This window comes from Erythrolamprus reginae, chromosome Z, assembly GCF_031021105.1.
Source record: "Erythrolamprus reginae isolate rEryReg1 chromosome Z, rEryReg1.hap1, whole genome shotgun sequence".
Taxonomy (NCBI): domain Eukaryota; kingdom Metazoa; phylum Chordata; class Lepidosauria; order Squamata; family Dipsadidae; genus Erythrolamprus; species Erythrolamprus reginae.
Window position 1 is genome coordinate 7,414,041 of NC_091963.1, and position 14,780 is coordinate 7,428,820.

Below are 14,780 nucleotides of genomic sequence, written 5' to 3' on the forward strand. Positions count from 1 at the left end.
GTATGTTCTTTTCCTCTGTATATTTTTTCTCCCTTATTTCAGAATTCCACCCAGCCATGTTTTGAAAACAACGAATATGCATACCTTTACTTTGTGATTTTTATTATATTTGGATCCTTCTTCATGCTGAACCTCTTCATCGGTGTGGTTATTGACAATTTTAACCAGCAAAGAAAAAAGATAAGTATCTGTTCTGTTGGGCTCTCTGGTAGACTCCTCCCAAAAATTCACAGGTACAAATTTCAGACACACACACGTTTGAAAATTCAAAACAATGTTCTTTATAAGGAAAATTCACTTAAACTAAGCCCTCTTTTGGTATAGCAAAGAGCACTCGTCTCCAAACAAACTGGTAATTTGTACAAGTCCCTTATCAGTTCTGTGATACTTAGCTTGCAGCTGTGAGGCAATTCACAGTCCTTCTTCTTTCACAAAGTGAAACACACTTTGCTCTGGTTTAGTTTCAAAGCGGGGAAAAATCAGCACACAAAGGTCAAAGTCAGTAAAGCAGTCACGAAACACAATGATCAGATAATCCTCCACAATGGCCAAACCCACAGGCTGCTATTTATAGCAGCCTCACTGATGACCACAGCCCCACCCAACCACAGGTGGCCTCATTTTCTTTGATAATAATCTCTCAGTTGTTGTTGCCTATGCACCACTCTCCGCATGCGTGGCTGTATCATTAACTCTTGTTCTGAATCCAAGGAGGAGCTAGATAATTGATCTCCTTCTGAGCTGCCTGCCACACTCTCCTCCTCCCTGTCACTCATGTCTTCTTGGTCAGAGGAGCCTTCATCAGCAGATTCCACCGGGGGCAAAACAGGCCTGCAGCCTTGGGGCAGGAGCTGGGCCAGAGCTAACCACAACAAGTATCTAACCTAAATAGACAGCCAAGACTTGCAAAGACAAAAAGGTTACAGGCTCTTTCAATTGTATCAAATGTCAATGTGTCAGTGCTAATCTGTCTTGCTCTCATTTCATATACAGGTTGTCCTTGATTTACAACCACAATTAAGCCCAAAACTTCTGTTGCTAAGTTACATATGTGAAATCTGAGTTTTGACTCATTTTATGATCTTTCCTGCTAAAATTGTTAAGTGAATCACTGCAGTTAAGAACACTATTGAGTTCATTCTGTGTCAAGTGGACCAATTTTAAAGATCATCCCCACCTTATCCTCTCAGATTTTGATGAAATTTGGCACATAGTTTCTTTATGATATAAAACTATGCTGTGCAAAATTTTAGTTCAAAAAACTAAACATTGGGAGTTCTAGGAGAGCTCAACTAAAGGGTTGCAAAATGCTGAGTCGGCAAAAATGACATTTTGTGCAAACTTCCAGAATTTGAAACTGTAAACATGGCAGTTTCAGTAGTATGTTGGAGATATTTGGAGAACCTGCACACCTTGGAAGGCTTTATATACTGTCAAAACCCTATGTACCTAGTCCTCTTACTTTTTACATGGTTCAGGCTCAAAACAACGCTCAAAAAATGAATTTACAGCAATTTTCAGGCTGCTGTAGTTTCAAAACTACTTGGCCTTTCAGGCTGATTTTTGGCAGGTGTACTAAGTACACAGTTGAAAAGAGGACTTCCAATTTGCAGACCTCATGATCCATCTAGTCTGCCCTTATACTATTTTCTGTATTTTATCTTAGGATAGATATATGTTTATCCCAGGCATATTTAAATTCAGTTACTGTGGATTTACCAACCAAGTCTGCTGGAAGTTTGTTCCAAGCATCTACTACTCTTTCGGTCAAATAATATTTTCTCATGTTGCTTCTGATCTTTCCCCCAACTAACTTTCCTATTAAAAACACTTCCCTCCTGAACCTTATTTAACCCTTTAACATATTTAAATGTTTCGATCGTGTCCCCCCTTTCCCTTCTGTCCTCCAGACTATACAGATGGAGTTCATGAAGTCTTTCCTGATACGTTTTATGCTTAAGACCTTCCACCATTCTTGTAGCCCGTCTTTGGACCCATTCAATTTTATCAATATCTTTTTGTAGGTGAGGTCTCCGGAACTGAACACAGGATTCCAAATGTGGTCTCACCAACACTCTATATATAGCGTTGTTTTTTTCTTAAAGAATTTTTTTTGGGGGGGATTTTCTTCTTCTTCTGGATATGCGCAGAAGCCGAGTTTCCAGCACTGTGTATGTGGTCCCATCTTGCTTTTGGCTTCTTCTCTTTTTTTGCCACTGCGGCATGGGAGGAAGCGAACCGCCAGCCAGATAAGTTAGGACCCACCCCTTGGTCATGGGGATGCCTAAGTCATATTTCTTTTAGTGCCGTTGTAGCTTTGAATGGTTGGTAAACCATTCAAAGTCAAAGACTACCTGTATTGCCTTACCCCTTGTATAAGTCGGCGGAAAGACAGGTTCAGTTAATCTTTTGCTGCAAAACCAATAAGATGTTTTAAAAGGCACCAGACTATTAGCGCTGCTTCAAAAGAACACGACCATATTATTTCCATAGATTGTGCAAGCACAACCTCCTGCCCCAGGCATGACTCTTTTAGTGATGGCTTCATTAGCTCCTGGATCCTGTAGGTATCCAGAGGTGCTTTTGGCCTGGTTTCTTAGTAACCACCCTCAACTTACCACCACTTACTGGAAATGCTATCTTTAGTAGTTTAGGTAGGACATGCATTCTTTAATCTTTTAGGCCATACAGTCAATCAGATGATATGTCTTAGAAACAGAAACCCTATTTTAGTTTAGACGATGTCTCTGTTTCACAAGAGTCACAAATTAAATTAAGTAAGCAACAGAAGTAACAAAAGTAGCTACAAGTCACTTTGACTTCTAGAAACAAAAATTAAAAAGCAGTAAAAATGACTTTATGGGATACACAAAGAGATTACGGTGAAAAAAGTATTTCATTTAAAGATCCACCAAGTTCTATTCTTATTATATCATAATTATGACTAACATCTCAGAACAAAAAAAAAACTTCAGAAGAGAAGGATTTAGGGGTAATGATTTCTGACAGTCTCAAAATGGGTGAGCAGTGTGGTCGGGCGGTAGGAAAAGCAAGTAGGATGCTTGGCTGCATAGCTAGAGGTATAACAAGCAGGAAGAGGGAGATTGTGATCCCACTATATAGAGCGCTGGTGAGACCACATTTGGAATACTGTGTTCAGTTCTGGAGACCTCACCTACAAAAAGATATTGACAAAATTGAACGGGTCCAAAGACGGGCTACAAGAATGGTGGAAGGTCTTAAGCACAAAACATATCAGGAAAGACTTAATGAACTCAATCTGTATAGTCTGGAGGACAGAAAGAAAAGGGGGGACATGATCGAAACATTTAAATATGTTAAAGGGTTAAATAAGGTTCAGGAGGGAATTGTTTTTAATAGGAAAGTGAACACAAGAACAAGGGGACACAATCTGAAGTTAGTTGGGGGAAAGATCAAAAGCAACGTGAGAAAATATTATTTCACTGAAAGAGTAGTAGATCCTTGGAACAAACTTCCAGAAGACGTGGTTGGTAAATCCACAGGGACTGAATTTAAACATGCCTGGGATAAACATATATCCATTGTAAGATAAAATACAGGAAATAATATAAGGGCAGACTAGATGGGCCATGAGGTCTTTTTCTGCCGTCAGTCTTCTATGTTTCTATCTGAGGGTAGTTGTACCCAAATTCAGGAACTTTTTTCAGTTGATGCATCCATCCATCTTTAACACCAAGTCAATAAATATTCAAGTTGTAAAGAGCTTTTTCTGTTGAAATTCTATTTATTGGTACTAGCTGTTTAGTTGGCTTTGCACAATTCTTGCCTTTTGAACATAGATAAAGACATGCAGGTAAAAATATACTTTAGAAATTGAATAGCAATGTTGTTATTGTGTTATACCTAGGTGGAGAACTCATCTTTTTGTCAGTTAATCAAAAGAAATATTATAATGCACTAAAAAAGCTTGGTACCAAGAAACCTCACAAGACTATTCCACGACCTCTGGTAAGGCCTTAATGAACATCAATGCATTTGCAATTATTATTAACTTGGAATGGCTTTTCAGAAATGTATTTATTTATTCATTCAATTTTTATGCCGCCCTTATCCTTAGACTCAGGGCGGCTTACAACATGTTAGCAATAGCACTTTTTTAACAGAGCCAGCCTATTGCCCCCACAATCCGGGTCCTCATTTTACCCACCTCGGAAGGGTGGAAGGCTGAGTCAACCTTGAGCCGGTGATGAGATTTGAACCGCTGACCTTCAGATCTACAGTCAGCTTCAGTGGCCTGCAGTACAGCACTCTACCTGCTGCGCCACCCCGGCCTTTTCAAAGCCAAACATAAAATGTTGCCCCCTGCATGAGTCATGGTGGCGTAGTGGTTAGAACGCAGTGCTGCAGGCGAACTCTACCAATTGCCAGCAGTTTGATCCTGACTGGCTCAAGGTTGACTCAGCTTCCCATCCTTCCGAGGTCAGTTAAATGAGAACCCAGATTCAGGGGTGGGTTCCTACCGGTATGCCCCGGAGCTCCATTCCGGTAGCGGCAATTTGTGAGCGTCTGCTCCAGTGCCTTCTTTACCAGCCAGGAATGCCCCCCCCCCTGAATTTTGGGGCCTTTTTTTGTTTCCTGTTCATGCACAGAAGCAAAATCTCACGTGAGGATGCTCTTGCTGAAATTCCATGTGCGAGAGTGTCTCCTTGTAAGATTTTGGTACATTATTGCTTCTTGTGCATGCGCGGAATCAGAATCACATGAAGGGATGCGTGCACAGGCACCAACAGACACATGGCATCGGACCACCAATAGACACATGGCATCGAATATCTCCGGGACCGCCTTCTGCCGCAGCGACTGATTAGGTCCCACAGAGGTGGCCTTCTCCGGGTCCCGTCGACGAAATAATGTCACCTGGCGGGACCCAGGAGAAGAGCCTTCTCTGTAGTGGCCCCGACCCTCTGGAATCAACTCCCCCCGGAGATCAGGACTGCCCCCACCCTCCTTGCCTTTCACAAACTCTTAAAAACCCACCTCTGCCGCCAGGCATGGGGAAATTTATTCCCCCTGGCCGTTCCGTTTTATGTATGGTTTGTTTGGGGTGTATGACTGTTTTTATATTAAGGGTTTTAACTGTTTTTTAATCATTGGATTTTTATTGTGCTTTGCTGTTTTGAGCCGCTTTGAGTCTTCGGAGAGCGACGGCATACAAATCTAACAAATAATAATAATAGTAATAATGGGTGTGACAGCCAGAACCAGGAGAATGTGCACGCAGTGCAACGGTATGTAGGTAATTGGAACCCACCACTGCCCAGATTGTTGGGGGCAATAGGCTGACTTTCTAAAGCGCTTAGAGAGCCTGGTAAAGCATTGTGAAGTGGTATATAAGTCTAAGCGCTATTGCTGTGAGTCAGTGTGTTACAAATAGACCAGAAGTTACAACTACAGTAGTACCCCTAGATACGAGCATAATTCGTTCCATAAGGGAGCTTGTCTCTCGAGGCCACTCGTATATGGAACAAGTTGTTTTTCCCCTCCGAGATAACCAAAAGCAAGGATTCTTGCGCCACCTAGTGGATGCTCGGCTCGTATCCTGAATTTGAGCTTGGGACTAGAACAGAAATGTCTCTCCCCTCGTGGCTCGTATCTTGAAATACTCGCATGTAAAGCAGCTCGTATCTAGAGGTACTACTGTATAATAAAGCCCTGTATATCATGATTATAACTCATGACCAACCCAATTTTACGACCTTTTTTGTGATCATTAAGCAAATGCTGTTTTAAAGTAGCCACCACAGACGTTATACAACCATTAAATAACAATAACAACAAGCAACAGAGTTGGAAGGGACCTTGGAGGTCTTCTAGTCTAACCCCCTGTTTAGGCAGGAAGCCCTTCACTACTTCAGACAAATAGTTATCCAACATCTTAAAAACTTCCAGTGTTGGGGCATTCACAACTTCTGGAGGCAAGCTGTTCCACTGGTTAATTGTTCTCGCTGTCAGGAAATTTCTCCTTAGTTCTAGATTGCTTCTCTCCTTGATTAGCTTTACATCATTTTAACAGGTACTATAATATATTCTAATATGTTAGACACAATTCTCTCCACCTTATTTGCTTGAGCAGTCTAACACTATTTATTTATTTATTTATTTATTTATTTATTTATTACTTAGATTTGTATGCCGCCCCTCTCCGAAGACTCGGGGCGGCTCACAACACTAACATTGCTTCTTGTTCTACCCTTAGATGCTTTGGAGAATAGGTTGACACCCTCTCCTTCGTGGCAACCCCTGAGATATTGGATCTCATATTATCATGTCTTCCCTGGTCCTTCTTTTCATTAAACTAGCCATGCCCAGTTCCTGCAATCATTCTGATGGTTTGCTATGGGCCAGTGTTCCTGAACACTGGAAATAAATATCACACCCACCAAGCCACGCCTGCAGAACAGTCAGTAAAAAAAAAATGGATTTCACCACTAGACAGCAGCAACAGCAATGGAAACATCTCCTTGAAGCCTTCAGGACTTCCTCAGAATATGGCCCTTTCTGTCTTCCTGCTTTTGTTAGGTTCTACTGATGACTTCCAGATTGGGATAAATAATTGTCAAAGGACTTCTTGTAATTATTTGATCTGATTTGGAATCTTGGCACTTACAACTTTCTCTCCCCGCCCCCTTCTTCTCTTTTCCTTCCTCCTTCTCTCGCTCCCTTCTTTTCTACATCCCTCTTTTCTTCTTTTCCTCCCTTCTCTCCCTCTCTTTTCCTGTCCTTCCCTTCTTTCCTCTCTCCCTCCTTCTCTTTTCCTGACCTTTCTTTCTTCCCTTGTTCCTTCCCTTTACCTTCTTCCCCCTCTTTTCCATCTTCCCATCCTCTCTTTTCCTTTCTCCCTCTGTCTTCCTCCCTGTGCCCTTTCTTCCTTCCTTCCTTCCTTCCTTCCTTCCTTCCTTCCTTCCTTCCTTCCTTCCTTCCTTCCTTCCTTCCTTCCTCTCCCTTTCTTTCTTTCTTTCTTTCTTTTTCTTTCTTTCTCTTTTTTCTTTCTTTCTTTCCCTTTCTTTCATTCTTTCTTTCCTTCCTTCCTTTCTTTTCCTTCCTTTCACTCCTTTCATTCCTTCCCTCTTTTCCACAGAACCAGTTCCAAGGATTTCTATTTGATATCATAAACAAGCAAGCCTTCGAACTGTTCATCATCAGTCTTATCGTCCTAAACGTGGTGATCATGGCTGTGGAATACGAAGGCCAAGATGCGGTTGCTGTCCAACTTCTCGAAAAAATCAATTGTGTCTTTGTTGCCCTCTTCACTGGCGAGTGTGTAATGAAACTGTTGGCCTTGAGGTTTTATTTCTTCAAAGACTCCTGGAACATATTTGATATGGTGGTGGTCATTCTTTCAATCGTTAGTGAGTAGACCTTTTTTTTATTGGCTTTATGAAGTTCCATTGCTTGCCCATGCTGACAAGTTACGAGTCAGATAATATTTGGCATGGCAGTCATTATAAATGCCCACTTCATGTGTACAAAGAGCACAACTGCACAGAGAGGCAGTTAACTTCATTAGTGCCCCAACCCCAAAGTCTCCAACCCCAAAAATAACCAGCAGAGCCAAGTTTTCAGGCCCTTCTGGAAGGCCGAAGGGATGGGTTTGACTTATGACCACAATTGATCCCCCAACTTTTCTTGGTAAGCAAGAAAGTTATTAACTGAATTCTTGCCACAATTATTAACTGAATCCAGTGAAGGGCTACCTTTAACAGCTAAATGGTTAACCATATTAATTTTATCTTTATACTCTATATTTTTAACTAATTTATTGGGGGGGGGGCAATTTTAGGGATGGATGTTTGGGACCAGATAGAAGGAATGTATGAGTTGAAAGGAATGATGAATGGAATGAATGGTAATATATGAGAATGGTGTGATTGTGCAGTAATGATTGTTTTTAATATCCATGGGTTTTAAATTTTGTTTTTAGTTTTTATTGGATTTGTACTCTGTATATTGTACTGTTGTTGTTGTGAGCGGCCCTGAGTCTTCGGAGAGGGGCGGCATACAAATGTAATAAATAGATAGATAGATAGATAGATAGATAGATAGATAGATAGATAGATAGATAGATAGATAGATAGATACATACATACATACATACATACATAAATACATAAATACATAAATACATAAACAAACAAACAAACAAACAAACAAACAAACAAACTTATTTCAGCGCTGTCATAACTTGGAATAGTTCCTAAACAAATGTTTGTAATTCGAGGCCTAGCACCGGTAGGCCTTGACGTATGACCACAATTGAGCCCAAAATTTCTGTTGTTAAAAGAGACATTGGTTAAGTTGAGTTTTGCCCCGCTTTACAAACTTTCTTGCTCTGGTTGTTAAGTGAATCACTGCAGATGTTAAATTAGTAACCCGGATGTTAAATGAATATGGCTTCCCCACTAGCTTTGTCAGATGGTCGCAAAAGGGGATCACATAACCTGGCACCCATCAACCATCACAACTATGTACCAGTTGCCAAACATCTGGATTTTGATCATGTGACCATGGGGGTGGTTGTATCTGTGAAAAAACAGTCCTAAGTCACATATTTCAGTGCCATAAACTTTGAACGGGCACTAACCAAACTGTTGTAAGTCGAGGACTACCGCTATTAAAGAACAGAATTTTAAGTTTCCTTTTTGTTTGTTTGTTTGTTTATTAGACTTTATCCTGCCCTTCTTGAGGCGATTCAGGGTGGCATTCAACATTGTAAATGCAAACAATGTATGTTTTATTACGAAAGTAATAAAAATCTAAAACCCCTTATGCAGTCATCCACATTCATCCAATTCAATCATTCATATTGGCCGGGGACAATCTTAAGGCTCGCGGTCCCCATGCCCCCCGGCAGAGATAGATCTTCAAAGCTTTACGAAAGACCAGGAGGGAGGGGGCAGTACATATCTCCGGAAGGAGTTCGTTCCAAATTGCTGGGGTTGCCACAGAGAAGGCTCTTCCCCTAGGCCCCACCAGACGACATTGTTTGGTCGACGAGACCTGGAGAAGGCCGACTCTGTGGGACCTAACCAGCCGCTGGGACGCACGAGGCAAAATTTATTTAAGAAAATTTATATTGCTGCCTTCTCGACAGTGGCGACTCAAGGCGGCTGAAGTTAAATCGAAAGACTCATTGCAACCCCCTTTTCCCCCCCACTCCAGGCCTTGCAGCATCCGAGGTTTGGAAACGCCTCAATTTCCCACCCACAATCTTGCGGGTCATCCGAGTGGTCCGTATCAGCCGCCTCCTGAGGCTGATCCGAGGCGCCAGGGGACTGCGCACCCTGCTTTTCGCCCTGCTGATGTCCCTTCCCGCCCTCGCCAACATCGGGCTCCTCCTCTTCCTGATCATGTTCATCTACGCCATATTCGGCATGGCCAATTTCTCCTGCGCGAGTTGGCGCCAAGGGATCGACGACATTTTCAACTTCCAGACGTTCGGCAACAGCATGCTGTGCCTCTTCCAGATCACAACGTCTGCGGGCTGGGACGAACTTCTAGGACCGATGCTTCTCCATCAGGACCTCTACACGTGTGCGCCAAACGTCAGCCCCGTCCCACAGAAAAGCCCCTGCGTCAACAGCCAGGTGGCCATCGCCTACTTCGTCAGCTACGTCATTATTTCATTTCTGATCATGGTCAACATGTACATCGCTGTCATCATCGAGAATCTGAACATTGCCACCGAAGAGAGCACAGATCCGCTAGGAGACGATGACTTTGAAATCTTTTATGAGATCTGGGCAAAATTCGACCCCAAAGCCACCCAGTTTATCTCTTACTCGGCGCTCTCCAACTTTGCAGACTCCCTGGCGGAGCCTTTACGAATACCAAAGCCAAATAGCCAGCAGTTGTCATCCATGGACCTCCCGATAGTCAACGGGAACAAAATCCACTGCTTGGATATTTTGTTTGCCTTTACCAAAAGGGTGCTGGGAGAATATGGAGAGATGGACTCGTTTGAATCCCAAATAGAGAAGAAATACCCAGAGAAGATTGCCTACGAGCCGATCGTGACAACCCCCAAGAGAAAGCAGGATGAGTCTGCCATCATCATCCAGAGAGCTTTTCGGATGCACCTCCTTCAGAAAGTGCCTCAGGAACCCTTTGTCACCATCTCCTTGGAGAATATTGCAGAAGAGGAAAACCTATCTGTGTTCAGCCTGAGTGAAAATGAAGGCAGCCAGTCCAATCATGGCCACAGCTTGTCTTCTTCCATGGTCATCCCTCCATCCTACAGTAATGCGATTAGTGTTGCTCGTGACCTTCAACAGGAGGAGTCCCCCTGATCACAAGGGGGATATTCCGATCCCTGGTTTTTCTGTTGTCACGACAGGGTTTTCCTGGAAACAGATGTTAAATAATAATAATAATAATAGTAATAATAATAATAATAATAATAATAATAATGCTGTCATAAATAGTTAACTCAGGAGCTTTTCCATTAGTGTAAACTCTTACAGGTCCTCAGTGGGAATTAAAGATTGCTTTGCCGCAGAGTTTCCCAACCATCTACAATACGGATGTTTTGTTCTTTCTAAAAATTGCGGGAACCATATTGTCATTTCTGCTCTAATGATTTATAGTGTCTCCAAATTATGTCAAAGGACAGGCATTGTCTCACTTCAGTGATGGTTGGATGACTGGAGGCTGTGACGCAGGAAGAAACGGTTGCAGGCATGGAGTGTGCCTCCTGCTTTAAATGAGAAGTGACGTAATATTTGAGGGGCTACCGTGAAGAAGAGCGCGTCAACCTGTTCTCCAGAGCAAGTGAAGGCGGGACAAGAAGCAGTGGATGGAAACTAATCAAGGAGCAAGATGTAAAAAGGAGGCTGAGGCTCTAGAAAGAGTGCAGAGAGGAGCAACAAAGATGATTAGGGGACTGAAAGCTAAAACATATGAAGAACAGTTGCAGGAGCTGGGTTTGTCTAGTTTAATGAAAAGAAGGAATAAGGGAGACATGATAGCACTGTTCCAATATCTCAGGGGTTGCCCCAAAAAAGAGAGAGTCAAACTATTTTCCAAAGCAGCTGAGAGTAGAAGAAGAAGAAGCAATGGCTGGAAACTAATCAAGGATTGAAACAACTTAGAACTAAGGAGAAATTTCCTGACAGTTCGAACAATTAATCCATGGAATAGCTTGCCTCCAAAAGTTATGAATGCTCAAATTCTGGAAGTTTAAATAAGAGATTGAGTAGCCATTTGTCTGAAACAATACAGGGTCTTCTGTTTGAGGAAGGGGCTGAACTAGAAGACCTCCAAGGTCCCTTCCAACCTCATTCTTCTGTTCTCTCTGTTAAGCCTCTTAGCAAATGGTAATTTTCAAAATGTACCCATTGCAAAAGAATTGATATATAATATAATATAATTCCTATAAAACAATTCCGCTCTTGCACATTTCCGCCCGTAGGATGGTTCTTGCATGAATCCATGTAGCGTAAGAAATGGGATTACTGTACTTACATCAGCATGAAAATGTATGAACGTACACTAAGAATAGACATAATATGTGTGTATTGTTATAAATGTATTTTGAATTTATGTGAAAAAAGAGATTGATTCATCTCTGAGTGTTTCATTTTCTCCTTCTGGTTATTTAAGGTAGTTTGTACATTTCCAAAGGTTTATTTTCCAGAATTCCAGGAATTCATGATGCTCAAGATGCAGTTTGACTATGTGAAAAATGAAACACCCTATAGGAAATCCAGGACTGAATGTTAGGACGAAAACCAGAATAAGAGCTGTGGTGGCGCAGTGGTTAGAATGAAAGAATACAGGCTAATTCTTTTGACTGTCAGCAGTTTGATCCTGATAAGTTCAAGGTTGTTTTTTTTTTAATTTTATATTTTTATTAAATTTATTATAACAACAAAAAGAAAATATATGATATTTAAAGAAAAAGTGCCCAACACCAATAAACTCCACCACCATTTAGGGGGTTAAATTATTTGCAATACGTTTCAATTTCTTCCTTAGCTCCGGTTTACATTTCTTTACATACAAAAAGCGATTGGAATTTATTTTTCACATTGTCGTCATAAATTCTACTTAAGATATAATTTTTCACCTTATTCCATCGTGCCATCAGCTTCTCCAATTTATTTTCATCAAAGTTATTTAATCTTATTTCCATAATTTCGAAGTGGATGTGGTCCACCATGTACCAGTACCAATTCTGGATTGTCCATTTATTGCTATCCTTCCACCCTAATACCACTACTGCTTGAGTGCTTTCCAAAGCTGCTGTTTTTATTTCTTTAAATTCTCATAATTTCCCATATTTAACTAGTGTTGCTAATTCTTTTGTGATTATCCAATTAATGTTTAGCATATTGTTAATTTCATTCTGTACTTCCTTCCAAAATTTTTGAAATTCAACGCAAAAATTCTCAGCCTTTCACCCTTCCGGGGTGGGTAAAATGAGGACCCAGATTATTTGGGGGGGCCATACGGTGACCCTGAAAAACCCCTTAGAGAGGGCTGTAAAGCTCTGGGAAGTGGTATATAAGCCTAAATGCTGTTGCTATTGCTATATTTTGAAGACAAACAACTCTGTTTTACACTCTCATTCTGGTTTATTATGCTCTGGCAATCTAGCCAATTGTGGTTCATGAAATGATCCATGGTAAAGCTAACAATATCTTAGTGCAATGTGTAAAACCTGTAAACAACTCACACATATAATAGAGCAGTGTTTCCCAACCTTGGCAGCTTGAAGATATTTGGACTTCAACTCCCAGAATTCCCCAGCCAGCGAATGCTGGCTGGGGGATTCTGGGAGTTGAAGTCCAGATATCTTCAAGCTGCCAAGGTTGGGAAACACTGTAATAGAGAATATTTTCCTGCTAAGAAAGAAGGCTAGTGTAAAATCCAACCGATGAAGAGGCGAACAAGCTTGGGAACTCTAACACCCGCTTTATTGGAAAGAACAGCAACTCCTGATAACTGTGCAACAACAACAACAACAACAACAACATGGCCGTGCCTGGCAGCTGTTTATATCCCTTGCTCAGTATTTTCCCTCCTAGGAAAAGGGACGGCCCATAGTTCCCAGGTGTTCACGGGACATAACAACCAGCTAGACAATTGCTGTTTGGTCTATTGGAATTGTTTTGGAATTTCTCCATATTCCAGTACATCTTATTTATATCAAGTAAACATCATGTATAAACATTAATACAGTTTGTTTCTATTCACTGCTTGAAAGGTACAACATGCAACATAAATAAATGGAAGAGAATAGCTGTACTTTCAGGACTATACTGTGGGGTCTCTCTAAGCTTGGTTGTTTTATTATAGGTGGTCTCAGAACTAGATAACATCATCAATAGCACCTGTAAAAAGAATTTGAGGTCCCAAATCCTATCCAAGGTTGTGCAAGAATGAATCAGAATGGAATCCAGATATGCTGTTTGAAAGGGAAAAAGGTTATTTGAGAGCATAAAAGTAGCCCTTGAAAGAGGGGTGGGTTCTGGGTTTTTTCACCGCTGGTTCTTTCAGTGACCCAGGCTGCCAAGTTTACTATCTATCTATCTATCTATCTATCTATCTATCTATCTATCTATCTATCTATCTATCTATCTATCTATCTATCTATCTATCTATCCCCTATGACAATCATTAAATGTTGTACCACATGATTCTTGACAAATGTATCTTTTTCTTTTATGTACACTGAGAGCATCTGCACCAAGACAATTTCCTTGTGTGTCCAATCACACTTGGCCGATAAAATTCTATTCTATTCTATTCTATTCTATTCTATCCTATCTATCTATCTATCTATCTATCTATCTATCTATCTATCTATCTATCTACCTACCTACCTACCTACCTACCTATTTGTTCATTCATTCATTCATTCATTTAGTCAAACAAGTATAGGATTGTAGTTTGTATAAGCATAATATAAGTAGTAAGTAATGATAAAAGAAGACAATAGGGCAGTAGGACAGGGATGGTAGGCACAATGGGGCGCTTATGCATGCTCCTTTCAGACCTCTTCGAAAAGAGGTCAACTGTAGACAATCTGAGGTTAAAGTTTTTGGGGGTTTGGGGAAGAAACCACAGGGTAAGGTAATGCGTTCCAGGCGTCGATCACTCTATTGCTGAAGTCATATTTTCTGCAATCTAGTTTGGCACGGTTTACGTTAAGTTTGAATCTATTACGTGCTTGTGGGTTGTTGCAGTCGAAGATGAAGTAGTCACTAACGGGAAGGACATTTTGGTATTGGATTTTATGAACTACTGTTAGATCAGATTGGAGGCAACCTAGTGGTTACTTATAGGTCATGTTAATGATTAAAGGAAGGTCAGATACTGTATAGGAATAATTTTGAATTAAAGGCTTTTTTTACCATTCTTAAAATTATTTTCGCCTATCTGTGATGTTACTTATTTGGATAATAAAGTGCCTGTAAGAAAACAACCATGCTCAGATAGCACCAAGGACCCACACACACAAGTTCTAATTTGTGGGGTTTATCAGATCAACTCTTTTTGAGACACCCGATAAGGAGAATCACATCTTAACCCTGCCATCTTCTATGGGAGTTCCACCAGTGGAAGAAAAACCCCTACATACAGCCCAGAGAAACACTTTGAGAGCATGGGAAAGATGTGTTCTATTCATCCTCACATTCAGTTGATCATCTTTCATCATGGCGGGTTGGTGGGTGGGCTTAAAATGAGATACTTGAGTCCTGAGCTTTTTCTGTAAGAACTTCCTTCCAATATCCACT

General features: G+C 41.0%; 1 protein-coding gene across 1 annotated transcript in view; it reads left to right on the forward strand.

Annotated features, from left to right (window-relative positions):
• Positions 1-14,243, forward strand: part of LOC139153307 (sodium channel protein type 5 subunit alpha-like) — an 83,228-nt gene extending 68,985 nt beyond the window's left edge. Inside the window, 6 exon segments of the mRNA XM_070727057.1 lie at positions 43-184; positions 3,890-3,990; positions 7,121-7,391; positions 9,202-10,292; positions 14,051-14,110; positions 14,229-14,243. Of these exon segments, the coding sequence (XP_070583158.1) occupies positions 43-184; positions 3,890-3,990; positions 7,121-7,391; positions 9,202-10,292; positions 14,051-14,110; positions 14,229-14,243 (1,680 nt within the window).
• Positions 14,244-14,780: the final 537 nt, after the last annotated feature.